General features: G+C 41.5%; 1 protein-coding gene across 1 annotated transcript in view; it reads right to left on the minus strand.

Moving 5' to 3' along the window:
* Positions 1-655: 655 nt before the first annotated feature.
* The window catches only part of LOC127449925 (uncharacterized), a 99,370-nt gene continuing 85,490 nt past the window's right edge, over positions 656-14,535 (minus strand). Inside the window, exon 4 of the mRNA XM_051713552.1 lies at positions 656-1,849. Within this exon, the coding sequence (XP_051569512.1) occupies positions 1,453-1,849 (397 nt within the window). The 3' untranslated portion in view covers positions 656-1,452. The remainder of the gene's footprint in view (positions 1,850-14,535) is intronic.

Consider the following 14,535-nt stretch of genomic DNA (forward strand, 5'->3'; position numbering starts at 1 on the left):
TCTGCATTATATTTGCATACTGTGATTCCAGTGTCAATAAAAATCAAAGCTAAATACAATTTACTTCATATGTTACATACCTATATAGAGAAATAAGGTGTACAGTACGATTATCTTACAAACCAGCATTAAAAGAGGTGTAAATATTATTAATTACTTCAAAATATTGTAAAAACGTCAGTATCAAAAGCAATGACAGGCTCAGATGGTGTCAGGTTCTATCATTCCTTAAAAAGCGTCTGAGGTTGAATGGAGCATTTTTATCTCCAAACGAAGAGGAACAACATTCCATTACAACATACATGAACCACCATTGTATAATAATACAGCAAAACAACAAGTCAAGTTAACAAACAACAGTCTGATATGCATTAAAACATACAATCTGATGCCTGCATTGGTTTGGTAGCAATCAGTTTCCTTAATTAGCATACACAGGCTTAGAAAATGTGTCCAAGTATTCTGTTGTGTAGTGCTATCATGAAATGTCTACATACAGTCCTTCACTCAGCATTTAAAAAAAAAAAAATTTTTTTTTATATATATATATAAGCCATATATATATATATATATATATATATATATATATATATATATATATATATATATATATATATATATTTATTTTTATTTTATTTTATTTATTTATTTTTTATTATTATTATTATTATTATTATTATTACTCATTTCAAGGGATCAGTCTGATGCCTGGAATGAGGGATAAACTTCTAAATAGTGATGTGTGGTCAGCTGTACCTTATTTGTATCTAGTGAAGTTTACGTTTTCACAGTGATTTTCCAAAGAGGAGCAGCAACGAGCAGGAACCCAGAGAAAATCTTTAAAATCCCATTTTCTCGAGAAACAGGAATGCTGGAGCGAAATGTCTGAGAACATAAGGCTTATTGTAACATCAATGCTAAAAGAAACAGAGAAAGCTTTAAAATTTCACATTTTTTTACAACGCACATTTGATTTCAACATTTAGAATGATGTACTGTTCAGACTGAAACAATGCCCTGATTGCTGTATTACTACAAATCGCCATGTTTCAGCACTGAAAAGAGAAAAAGTCCCACTAACACAATGTATTTGAAGTAATTGACAGAACACAGCAGATCTTCATTATTCACGGGTTACTTCCACAGTTCTTCCATTTTTAATTAGCCCAAGCCTCCTGGGCAGTGACCTTTTTTACCAGACAAACACGCACACGCATACAAACTGGCCATAAAAAAAAAGTATTTTACTAATCTACTTCTAACATAATAAAAGGGAATGCTATTGTGTAACCCCCCACCCCATATAATATATAATAACCTGAAAATATCTGCACAAGAAAAGTGCATCAATTTAATTAAACCTTGAGTATTTTAAAAATGCATAGAAAAAAATCAAATAATCAAACAAACATTTAGTATGTACTGAATGTGGTGCAAAATGTCTATATTTCTTCAAGTATAAAAGAATAGAAAAAGAAAAATCAGTAAAATGCATTTTCCCTTTAGGGACGAAAAGGCTTCGAGAGAGACTTCGAAGGAGTCCAGCTTTTTCTTCAGCAAGTGCATGTACTCATGGCGTTCCTCAGCCCTGGATAAAGAGGAACCCAGCACGCGTCCTTGTCTTTGTGCTGTGCCTTCAGGAGGTAGCCAACTCAAAGGTGATGAACTGCTTGAGTCTCTCAAGGTATTGAGCATACAGCTCGATGTCATTGCACCCTCAACCCACAGAGGCTCCACAGCACGTGGACATCTCTCGTAGATGGCCAAGCCATGGGAGAAATTGATCACTTCATCATCTGTGCCATGGATGACCAGTACTGGGGACGCAACCTTTGAGACCTTGTCGATGCTGAAACACATGAAGATACATGAACGTTGCATTAGCAAAATAAGCCTTGTTGACATAGTTAATCAACAATTGACAGAACATGTACTAGAAAGAACAAGTACCAGAAAAACATGCTAGTGCATTTTAGTAAGCGTTATGTTTTCAAGCTATTTCATGGTAGAAGTATCGACAGTTTGCTGCACATTTCTAAGCACCTTGCAAGCTAGCAGAATTATTGTCAAGTCATTTTTATTTGAATAGGGTTTTTCACAACACACATCGTTTCAAGGCATCTTTAAGGAAACACAGAATATGATGCTGTAAAGTCCTCTTTGAGTGGTTTAAATGAATAATGTGTGTGGCAGCGGGGGCGTGGTCAAGCATCCGTCCAGAGAGAGAGAAAGCGGTAAGGGCGCTTGCACCTGAGCTAGATTGTGTTTAACACCCGTTTCTAATTCCAGTGAGCATGGGGAGAGCAGCATATAAGCAGCCACGCCACCAGCAGAGAGAGAGAGAGAGTCTGGCACAAGGAAGGCCACGGTGCTCCTGAAGCTGCTATGTTTAATCTGTTATGTTTGTGAAGATGATGTGTTTAAATTACTACATGCCTGTGAAGCTAATGAGTTTAAGTCTACGTGCCTGTGAAGCTGATGAGTTTATGAAGTTGTAAAGCATTGAAGTGGCCGATTAAAATTCCTACCTGAGCCTGGAAAAACCTGCTTCCCTGTGTTCTCCTTCCCTTCTGTTTGTGAGCTGTGTTACACTGGTGCCGAAACCCGGGAGCTTGAAGTACGCCCCATGGAGTCCTCCCAGTTGGCAGAGATCCTCAAATCCCTCGCTGGCTTACACCAGTCCCACCAACAATCCCTGCTTGAGCTTCGGCAAGATCAAGATCGCCGGTTCTTTGAGATCCTTAGGGCTCAAGCAGAGAACTGGCATGCAATCCGGAGCCTTCTCAGCCAGGAGAGAGCCCTGGTCGCCTCCCCAGACAACCACAGCACCATGCCCCTGCCCACGCTTCTGAAGATGGGGGCCGAGGACGACCCAGAAGCTTTCCTCGACTTATTTGAGCGGACCGCTGAGATATGGAGCGGCCAGGCTCCTCCCATTGCTGTCCGGGGAGGCCCAGCTCGCAGCACAACAACTGCCGGTGGCGAACCTCCTGGCTTATGAGGACCTGAAAAAGACCATCCTGCAGCAGGTTGGCCACAGTCCGGAGCAGCATCGCCAGCTCTTCCAGTCGTTGAAGTTGGAGACGACCGGCCACCCGTTTGCCTTCACCCAACGGCTCCGAGACACCTGCTGGAGATGGCTGCTTGCGGGGGATCATGACGTCGAGGGAGTAATTGATCAGGTGGTACTGGAGCAGCTCGTCCATCGGCTACCGCGAGGGATGGCAGAATGGGTCCAGTGCCACCGCCCGGCGTTGCTGGAGGAGGCTGTTCAATTGGTGGAGCCCTCCCACTCTCTCTCCCCTCCCTCTGTGTTTTCCCCATTCTCTTCTGCTGCTCTCTCCCCAGAACAAATTACTCACCAAGTGGCATGGACCCTTTGAGGTCACACAACCAGTGGAGGATCTCAATTATGAGGTAAAGCGAACCGATAGAGGGGGCGCATGTCAAATATATCACCTCAACCTCCTGAAATTGTGGAGGGAGGTGGTCCCTGTGACGTTGGCTATGGTAGTCCAAGAGAGGGCCGAGCTCGGGCTGGAGGTGAATACAAAACACAATCATTTCACCTCGGTCACTTGCTGAGACCACCTCTCACCGTATCAACTCGCAGAGGTTGCCAAGTTGCAAAAGGAGTTTGCAGATGTGTTTTCCCTTCTACCGGGTCGTACGAACCTCATCTAGCACCACATCAAGACTGAGCCGGGGGTAGTGGTACGTAGCCGTCCCTACCGATCGCCCGAGCACAAAAAGAAAATTGTCCGGGAAGAATTGGAATCAATGCTTGATATGGGGTAATAGAGGAATCCCAAAGCGATTGGTCCAGCCCGGTTGTTCTAGTTCCTAAGAGCGAAAAGTCAACGCGGTGTCTAAATTTGACGCATACCCAATGCCTTGCGTTAATGAGTTGTTCGATCGGTTAGGCACTGCTCGGTTTTATTCGACACTGGATTTGACAAAGGGTTATTGGCATATACCCTTGACACCAATTTCCAGTGAAAAAAACAGCCTTCTCCACGGCGTTTGGATTACACCAATTCGTGATGCTTCCGTCCGGTTTGTTTGGAACCCTGGCTATGCTTCAGCATCTCATGGACCGAATCATCAAACCGCATTTGGCTTACGCCGCTGCCTACTTACTGTGATGTAAAATCATCATTTACAGCAATGACTGTCGCGGCACATGCAGCATCTTGGGGTGGTTCTGAGATGAGCGGGACTCACAGCAAACCTCAAAAAGTGCATGATTCGGTGGCTGGAGGTATGGTATCTGGGGTTCCACTTGGGCCACGGGCAGGTGCGTCCCCAAATTGACAAGACTGCTGCGATTGCGACCTGCCCGAGGCCCAAGACGAAAAAGGGGGTGAGACAGTTCCTGGGGCTGGCTGCCTATTCTAGGAGATTCGTGTCTAATTATTCAGATGTCACCAGCCCGCTGACTGATCTCACTAAAAAGGGAGCTCCAGACCCGGTCCAGTTGACGGAGCAGTGTCAACAGGCATTCATGCAGGTTAAAGCCACACTTTTCGGGGGGCCGCTTTTACATTCACTCGATTTCTCTCTCCCTTTTGTATTGCATTGAGGAGAGGCTTCTGTCTGGCCACTCTGCCATACAGCCCAGATTGGTGGAGTGTCACAGTGATGGTTGTCCTTCTGCAAGTTTCTCCCATATCGACACATGCTCTCTGGAGCTCAACCAGAGTGTCCATCGGGTTCTTGGTCAACTCTCTTACCAATGCCCTTCTCTAGGAAGTGTCCTGGTTGTTCCAAACTTCTTCCATTTAAGAATTATGGAGACCACTGTGCTCTTGGGAACCTTCAATACAGTTGAATTTTTCTGTAGCCTTCCCAGGATCTGTGCCTTGACACAATTCTGTCTCTGAGCTCTGCAGGCAGTTCCTTTGACTTCATGGCTTGGTTTTTGCTCTGATATGCATTTTCAGCTGTGAGACCTTATATAGACAGGTGTGTGCCTTTCCAAATCATGTCCAATCAATTGCCACAGGTGGACTCCAATCAAAGTGCAGAAAACTCTCAAAGATGATCCAGAGAAATGGAATGCACGTGAGCTAAATTTCAAGCATCATAGCAAAGGGTCTGAATACTTATGTCAATGTGATATTTCAGTTTTTTCTTTTTAATAAATTTGCAAAGTTATTAAAAATCTGGTTTTGCTTTGTCATTATAGATTGAAAACAATGAAGGGGTCTGAATACTTTCTGAATGCACTGCATATATTATATAATTAATTTATAAATTGTGTACCAAGGAAAAAAATAAATTAAGAACAGCACATAAGATCTTTAAAACCAATACAAATGTATCGTATCTAGCCACTTTTGGACACACTTCGCCTTACCCTTTCACACATACGATCAAACCGGTGTGATTTTCATTAGTTCTGCTGTTTACAAGCAGAGAGGGACTGAAGCGGTCATAATTAATTCGTTGCACAAATAGTCTTTTCAACATTATTATATCTTTACGGGAACGGATTTACTGTATGGACAATTAAGACTTCACCCGCAAGTGGTGAGCCAGGTGTGGGAGAGATTTGTAGTATACCGGTTAAAAAAACAAAACATTTTAACATGTGCATACATTATTAAATAATTAAAATAAATGATGAATAGCCAATTTCTTGCAAGTTCTTTGAGACAAAGTAAATATATTTATGATTATATTTTAATGTACCATGTACCATGATTAATGGCAATTAATCACAGAAAATTGTGCGAATAATTAGTTAACTTTTTATTCGATTCACAGCCCTAATATATTATGTATACATTATACAATTGCAATCAAAATGATTCAAACCCCCTGACCAGCAACACATTCTGGTGTTGTGAATTAAAACATCAACTAAAACCTCAGTAAACGGTCAAAGTAAGTTTTTATTACACATTTGAGTGATTTTGAGAACAAAGATTTAAGTTTCCTCAAATTGTAAAATAAAATAAAAATAACGAATTATCTCTACAAATGTCATGTCAAAATGATTCAACCCCCAAAGTCAGTCATTTGTGGAGCATTCTTTACCCTTAATAACATAAAATAAATATTTCAGATAAGTGTTCTCAGGCTTCGGACACATTTCTCATGAGTAAAAGCTTCCAGCTCATTGACATTCTTTGGTTTCTGTGCTGCCAATGCTTCCTTCAAATCCCAACAAAGACTTTCAATGGGATTTTAATGATGGACTGAAAGGGCTATTCAAGGACATTACAGAACCCATCCATGAACCAGATTTTGGACAACTTGGATATATCCTTGGTGTTATTGTCTTGCTGGAAAGTCCAATGATCACCAAGCTTCAATTTACACACTGAACGCATCACATTCTTTGCCAAAATGGCCTGATACCTGAAAGAACCCATGGCGCCAGTCACACAGTCAGGATAGCCATTTCCTGCAGCACCAAAACACACCCATAACAGGACTGACTCACCTCTATGCTTGACCGTGGGGATGGTGTCATTCTTGTCATCACCTTGCCTTTCTTACTCCAGACGTACTCCTGACCCATGGGTCTAAATCTCATTTTCAATTTAGTGTCATACATCCATAAAATCTTCTCCCAGGACTCCAAAGGTCTTTCCAAATTCCTATACCAATGTATGAATGATGCTGCCAACTTTGTCTATTGGAAATTTAAGTGCCTTGGAAATGTATTTTTAGCCATGGCCTTTCTTGTGTAACGCAATAATCTAGGATAAGCAATCTATCTACAGGAGTCTGCAGTTGCGTGTAAGTGTGTTTATTTCATTGTTTTACTTTGTTGAAGAGTGGTATTCATTGCTAGACTTGTGCTGTTTGTTTACTGTCTTGAACCCGCGTCACTTATACGAAGGTTGGTGTGTGTGTGTGTGCTATATTGTTTTTGACTTGTCCCAGGATACTCACTGCTAGATTTAGCATTGATTGGCCAGTGTGTGTAAAACTATCATGGTTTTTAATGTTTATAAACAGTGTTTCACTTGTTTTAGGGTATTATTTATTGCTAAAGTGCAGCATAATTTATTTGCGGTGCACGGAAGTCACACTTGTCACCTCGCGCGACCCTTAGTTTCAGCTGACCATGTGACTAGCTTTGTTGTGCTAAGTAGCATTAAGGCGTGTCCTGCCTTTTTCATTGAACGGCTCATTATCATCGAGTATATATTTGACTCGAATGCTGATGCGGAAGCGGCAGCGGAAGTGGTAGCCCTTGTGTAAAGCCCTCCTCGTGTGAAGACCTACTTGTGTAAAGACCAGCGAGTCTACCTGTGCGAGTCTACCTGTGCAAGCCTACCTGTGCGAGCCTACCTGTGCGAGTCCACCGAGCAAGGACACCGACAAGGCGCCACTCAGCATAGCACTTAAGCATCTTGTTATTGTATCTCTTTTCCTTCTATATACTAACATGTCTACATCACGAATAACACATGCCTTCAAGCACATCCCTGTTATCTGTTACAGACCGTTTACACGATATCGATGCAAGACCAAATGCAACCCACACAACCTACGGCCACTTTGCACTTCACCACCTGCTCCGCTCTCTTTCTCAGTGGGACTCTGGAACTGCCAGTCAGCTGTGAACAAAGCTGACTTCATTCCAGCCTTTGCCACGCAGTCTACCCTCAGCATCCTGGCACTGACAGAAACATGGATACGTCCAGAGGATACAGCAACACCTGCTGCTCTCTCCAACAACTTCTCCTTCTCTCACACCCCTCGACGCACCGGTAGGGGTGGGGGAACAGGTTTGCTCATTCATAACAACTGGACTTTTTCACCACACTCTTCACTATGTAACAACACTAGTTTTGAATTCCATGCTATTACTACAATGCAACCCACAAAAATCCATGTTGTTGTCCTCTATCGCCCTCCAGGTCAGCTGACAAACTTTCTTGAGGAGTTGGATGTCCTGCTGTCCTCCTTGCCGGAGGATGGTAGGCCACTTGTGGTTCTTGGTGATTTCAACATACACCAAGACAAGCCCCAGGCCACTGAATTGAATACTCTCCTGGCCTCATTTGACTTGGAAAAACTACACACCACAGCAACTCACAGATCGGGCAACCAGCTGGACCTCATCTTTACACGTAACTGTACCAACTCAAATATTCTTGTTACTCCTTTACATGTCTCTGATCACTACTTTGTTCAATTCAACATGACACTCCCATCTACATTAAAACAGACTCCACCATTGGTTTCCTTTCGCCGTAACCTCCGTTCCCTCTCACCCTCTCGCCTTTCCACTGCTGTCTCTACATCTCTTCCTACACAAAATATATTTACCACGCTTAATGTAAACACTGCCACAGACACACTAAGTTCTACTTTAACAACCTGTCTAGACAACATCTGTCCTATCTCCACTAGGTCAGCACGTGCTACACCACCCAGCCCATGGCTGTCTGACGTCCTTCGTGAACATCGGACTGACCTCAGGGCAGCTGAGAGGAGATGGCAGAAATCTAAAGATCCAACAGATCTAGGTAAATATCAGTCCCTGCTTGCAACTTTTTCAGATAATGTCAAATCAGCAAAAACCTCCTATTACCAGAACAAGATCAACAGCTCCACAGACACTCGCAGCTTGTTTAGAACATTCAACACACTTCTCTGCTCTCCCCCTCCACCGCCTGACACATCACTGACAGCAGATGTCTTTGCCACATTTTTTACTAATAAGGTTGCAGCCATCAGCAATACATTCTCAGCACCACACATTGTCAAACACCTGTCTCCTGTATGCAACTCTTCTGTCTCCATGTTCTCTCCTCTGACTGACACTGAGGTCTCTAAACTCCTCCTCTCCAACCACCCCACCACCTGTTCCCTTGACCCCATTCCTTCCCACCTTCTCCAGGCCATTTCTCCATCCATCCTACCTGCACTCACACACATAATTAACACATCTCTACTTACAGGCACTTTTCCCACTACATTTAAGCAGGCTCGAGTAACCCCGCTGCTGAAGAAACCCGCACTTAATCCCACACAAATAGAAAACTACAGACCAGTCTCTCTCATACCATTCATGGCAAAAACACTTGAAAGGGCAGTTTTCAATCAAATCTCTGCCTATCTCTCACAGAACAAGCTGCTGGATGACAATCAGTCAGGCTTTAAAAGTGGACACTCCACCGAGACCGCCCTGCTGTCTGTCACCGAGTCGCTGAGACGGACGACAGCTGAATCCAGATCATCAGTCCTGATTCTGCTGGACCTTTCTGCAGCCTTTGACACAGTCAACCATCAGATATTACTCTCTACCCTTTCCTCTCTGGGCATCACAGGAACTGTGCTTGACTGGTTTAATTCCTATCTCTCAGGTAGGTCCTTCAAGGTAGCCTGGAGAGGTGAGGTATCCAAGCCACATCAGCTACTTACTGGTGTACCTCAGGGATCAGTGCTTGGGCCACTTTTCTTCTCTATATACACAACATCACTGGGACCCATCACTCAAGCACATGGTTTCTCCTACCACTGTTACGCTGATGACACGCAACTCTACTTGTCTTTCCAGCCCAACAACACCACAGTGACTGCTCGAATTTCTGCCTGCCTGGCGGACATCTTGGCCTGGATGAAGGAGCACCACCTGCAACTCAACCCAGCCAAGACTGAACTCCTTGTCTTTCCAGCCAACCCTGATGTTGAACACAACATCACCGCGCAGCTGGGTGCAACTACAGTAACGCCTTCCAAATCGGTCAGAAATCTAGGGGTAACCATCGACAACAGACTAAATTTCACAGACCACATCTCAAAGACCGCAAGATCATGTAGATTTACACAGATTTACAATATCAGGAAGATAAGACCCTTCCTCTCTGAACATGCCACACAATTGCTTGTCCAGTCACTTGTCATAACTAGACTGGACTACTGTAATGCTCTCATTGCAGGCCTCCCTGCATGTGCAACTAGACCCCTCCAAATGATCCAGAATGCAGCAGCACGTCTGGTCTTTAATGAACCAAAGAGAGCACATGTTACACCATTCCTTGTCTCTCTCCACTGGCTACCGGTTGATGCACATATCAAATTCAAGGCTCTGATGCTGGCATACAGAACAGTTACTGGGTCTGCTCCAGCATATCATTTATGCAGAGCTACGCGCCCACTAGAAGTCTGCGGTCGGCTAAGGAACGTCAACTTGTTGTACCAACACAAAGAGGCACCAAAACACTTTCCCGGACTTTCAGCTTCATCATACCACGCTGGTGGAATGACCTTCCCAACTCCATCCGTGAAGCTGACTCACTCTCTGTCTTCAAAAAACGACTAAAAACACATCTTTTCCATGAGCACTTAACCAGTCATTAAAAAAAAAAAAAAAATAAATAAAATTCTGTTGCACTTTATTCTATTTTGAATACTATTATGATGCTAGTGATACTTTGTAATACAGCACTTTTTATACCACTGTCTCCTAAGATGATTCGCTTATGTTTTCCTCTCTTGTAAGTCGCTTTGGATAAAAGCGTCTGCCAAATGAATAAATGTAAATGTAAATGTAAAATAATCTCCTCTATTAGCTTTTGTGACAACTCCTTTTTCCTTTGCATTTTTTGCCTAGAAAAACATTTTTGCTTTTGACACTAAACTTATATTTTAAAACTTAAATAAGTGCCATTATAGAGCGAGGGCTTAATTGTGTTTTAAAGCAATTATTTGTGTAGCCTTACATATTTAGGAAACAGTTACATGCAATAAGGGTTGAATAATTATGACATTGCTGTATTTTTTTAAAAATCCTGCTATTTAGAAATATTAAGTTATACATTCACATTATGACTTTGAATATGTCACTTAACTGATATAGATATAATGTTTAAAAATTATGAGTCATCAGAAAAGCTTAAATTTGAAAATCCTTTCCGTCTTAAATTTTTATTTCAATTGTATATATATATAACCGAATAATTATGTATTATTTATACTGAATTATTTCTGTGGGCCTTTCTCAGCAAATATTAATATATTCAATTAATTTGATTAATTAATCATAATAATTAATGTAATCAACTGACAACCTAGTTGTTATATAATGTAATCAAATTTTTAATTATGGCTAAAACAACTGAAACATTTTTGGGGCCACTGTATGAATTACGGAAAAGTCAGTTGGGGTTATGTGTTGTTTGGTGATACTGTTCTCACAACCACAATTCAATTATAACAATGTGTTAATAACACAGACATGTTTGTATTAGGCAGACCTAATTTAAACAAAGACCTGAGAGACCACTGACCCACATTTTCATGTAAACTGATAGCTTTACTTGTTCTCTGTGGTTGTAACAAATGAGAAAAAAATAAATAAAAACAAAACTACATAGACAAGTAGACTTTATTATGAAAGTCCAATTGAACACTTTTGTGCTGTTATGGATAATTTTTGATCCGACTCCAATACATTTATTATATAGAATTTGTATAGAATTAGAATTATATAAACAGTATATATATATCTATATATATATATATCTATATATATACACACACACACACACACACACACACACACACACACACACACACACAGATCAGCAACAACATTAAAACCACCTGCCTAATTACTGCCTAAATTCTAGAAGATTGTTGTGTGTGAAAATCCCAGGAGATCAGCAGTTACAGAAATACTCAAACCAGCCCATCTGGCACCAACAATCATCCATGTGATTATCTAATCAGCCAATCATGCAGTGCATAAAATCAAGCAGATATGGGTCAGGAGCTTCAATTAATTTTCACATCAACCATCAGAATGGGGAAAAAATGTGATCTCAATTATTTGGACCGTGGCATGATTGTTGGTGCCACATAGGCTGGTTTGAATATTTCTGTAACTTCTGATCTCCTGGGATTTTCACGCACAAGTCTCTAGAATTTACTCAGAATGGTGTCAAAAACAAAAAACATCCAGTGAGCGGCAGTTCTGTTGACAGAAATGCCTTGTTGATGAGAGAGGTCAACCGAGAATGGCCAGACAGGTTAGAACTGGCAAAGTCTACGGTAACTCAGATAACCGCTCTGTACAATTGTGGTGAGAAGAATAGCATCTCAGAATGCGGCACGAGGGGACCTTCACAATATTAGGCAGGTGATTTTAATGTTGTGGCTGATCGGTGTATATGTGTGTGTGTGTATATATATATATATACACACACACACACACACACACACACAGTACTGTGCAAAAGATTTAGGCACTTGTGAAAAACTTTCAAAGCGAGGATTTCTTAAATAAATAAAGACATAAATAGTTTTCATTAATCAATTAACGTCATACAAAGTCCAGTAATAGAAGAAGAGCTAAATCAATATTTCGTGTGAACACTTTTGCCTTCAAAACAGCACAAATTCTCCTACTTACACCTGGACACAGTTTTTCTTGGTTTTTGGCAGATAGAATGTTCCAAGCTTCTTTGAGACTTTGCCACATTTCTTTTATTTATTTAGGCTGTCTCAATTACTTCTGTCTCTTCGTGTAATCCCAGACTGACCCGATGTTCAGTGGGGGGGCTCTGTGAGGGCCATGCCATCTGTTGCAGGGCTCCCTGTTCTTCTATTCTATTCTATTCTATTTGCAAAAGGAATGTTTGGGAGTATAAAATTTATATTTCCTATTGACACACTGAAGTAGCAGATATAAATAACCATCCTAAGACAAATGTTTTTGTGAAACATCTTATGTACCTAAGACTTTTGCACAGTACTGTATATATATACAGGTGCATCTCAATAAATTAGAATGTCGTGGAAAAGTTCATTTATTTCAGTAATTCAACCCAAATTGTGAAACTCGTGTATTAAATAAATTCAATGCACACAGACTGAAGTAGTTTAAGTCTTTGGTTCTTTTAATTGTGATGATTTTGGCTCACATTTAACAAAAACCCACCAATTCACTATCTCAAAAAATTAGAATACATCATAAGACCAATAACAAAACATTTTTAGTGAATTGTTGGCCTTCTGGAAAGTATGTTCATTTACTGTATATGTACTCAATACTTGGTAGGGGCTCCTTTTGCTTTAATTACTGCCTCAATTCGGCGTGGCATGGAGGTGATCAGTTTGTGGCACTGCTGAGGTGGTATGGAAGCCCAGGTTTCTTTGACAGTGGCCTTCAGCTCATCTGAATTTTTTGGTCTCTTGTTTCTCATTTTCCTCTTGACAATACCCCATAGATTCTCTATGGGGTTCAGGTTTGGTTGGTTAGAATATGGTGACATGCCAATCAGCTAATCAACTCAAAACACCTGCAAAGGTTTCCTGAGCCTTCAAAATGGTCTCTCAGTTTGGTTCACTAGGCTACAAAATCATGGGGAAGACTGCTGATCTGACAGTTGTCCAGAAGACAATCATTGACACCCTTCACAAGGAGGGTAAGCCACAAACATTCATTGCCAAAGAAGCTGGCTGTTCACAGAGTGCTGTATCCAAGCATGTTAATAGAAAGTTGAGTGGAAGGAAAAAGTGTGGAAGAAAAAGATGCACAACCAACCGAGAGAACCGCAGCCTTATGAGGATTGTCAAGCGAAATCGATTCAAGAATTTGGGTGAACTTCACAAGGAATGGCCTGAGGCTGGTGTCAAGGCATCAAGAGCCACCACACACAGACGTGTCAAGGAATTTGGCTATAGTTGTCGTATTCCTTTTGTTAAGCCACTCCTGAACCACAGACAACGTCAGAGGCATCTTACCTGGGCTAAGGAGAAGAACTGGACTGTTGCCCAGTGGTCCAAAGTCCTCTTTTCAGATGAGAGCAAGTTTTGTATTTCATTTGGAAACCAAGGTCCTAGAGTCTGGAGGAAGGGTGGAGAAGCTCATAGCCCAAGTTGCTTGAAGTCCAGTGTTAAGTTTCCACAGTCTGTGACGATTTGGGGTGCAATGTCATCTGCTGGTGTTGGTCCATTGTGTTTTTTGAAAACCAAAGTCACTGCACCCGTTTACCAAGAAATTTTGGAGCACTTCATGCTTCCTTCTGCTGACCAGCTTTTTAAAGATGCTGATTTCATTTTCCAGCAGGATTTGGCACCTGCCCACACTGCCAAAAGCACCAAAAGTTGGTTAAATGACCATGGTGTTGGTGTGCTTGACTGGCCAGCAAACTCACCAGACCTGAACCCCATAGAGAATCTATGGGGTATTGTCAAGAGGAAAATGAGAAACAAGAGACCAAAAAATGCAGATGAGCTGAAGGCCACTGTCAAAGAAACCTGGGCTTCCATACCACCTCAGCAGTGCCACAAACTGATCACCTCCATGCCACACCGAATTGAGGCAGTAATTAAAGCAAAAGGAGCCCCTACCAAGTATTGAGTACATATACAGTAAATGAACATACTTTCCAGAAGGCCAACAATTCACTAAAATGTTTTGTTATTGGTCTTATGATGTATTCTAATTTCTTGAGATAGTGAATTGGTGGGTTTTTGTTAAATGTGAGCCAAAATCATCACAATTAAAAGAACCAAAGACTTAAACTACTTCAGTCTGTGTGCACTGAATTTATTTAATAC

Source organism: Myxocyprinus asiaticus, chromosome 2 (genome assembly GCF_019703515.2).
Source record: "Myxocyprinus asiaticus isolate MX2 ecotype Aquarium Trade chromosome 2, UBuf_Myxa_2, whole genome shotgun sequence".
Lineage (NCBI taxonomy): Eukaryota > Metazoa > Chordata > Actinopteri > Cypriniformes > Catostomidae > Myxocyprinus > Myxocyprinus asiaticus.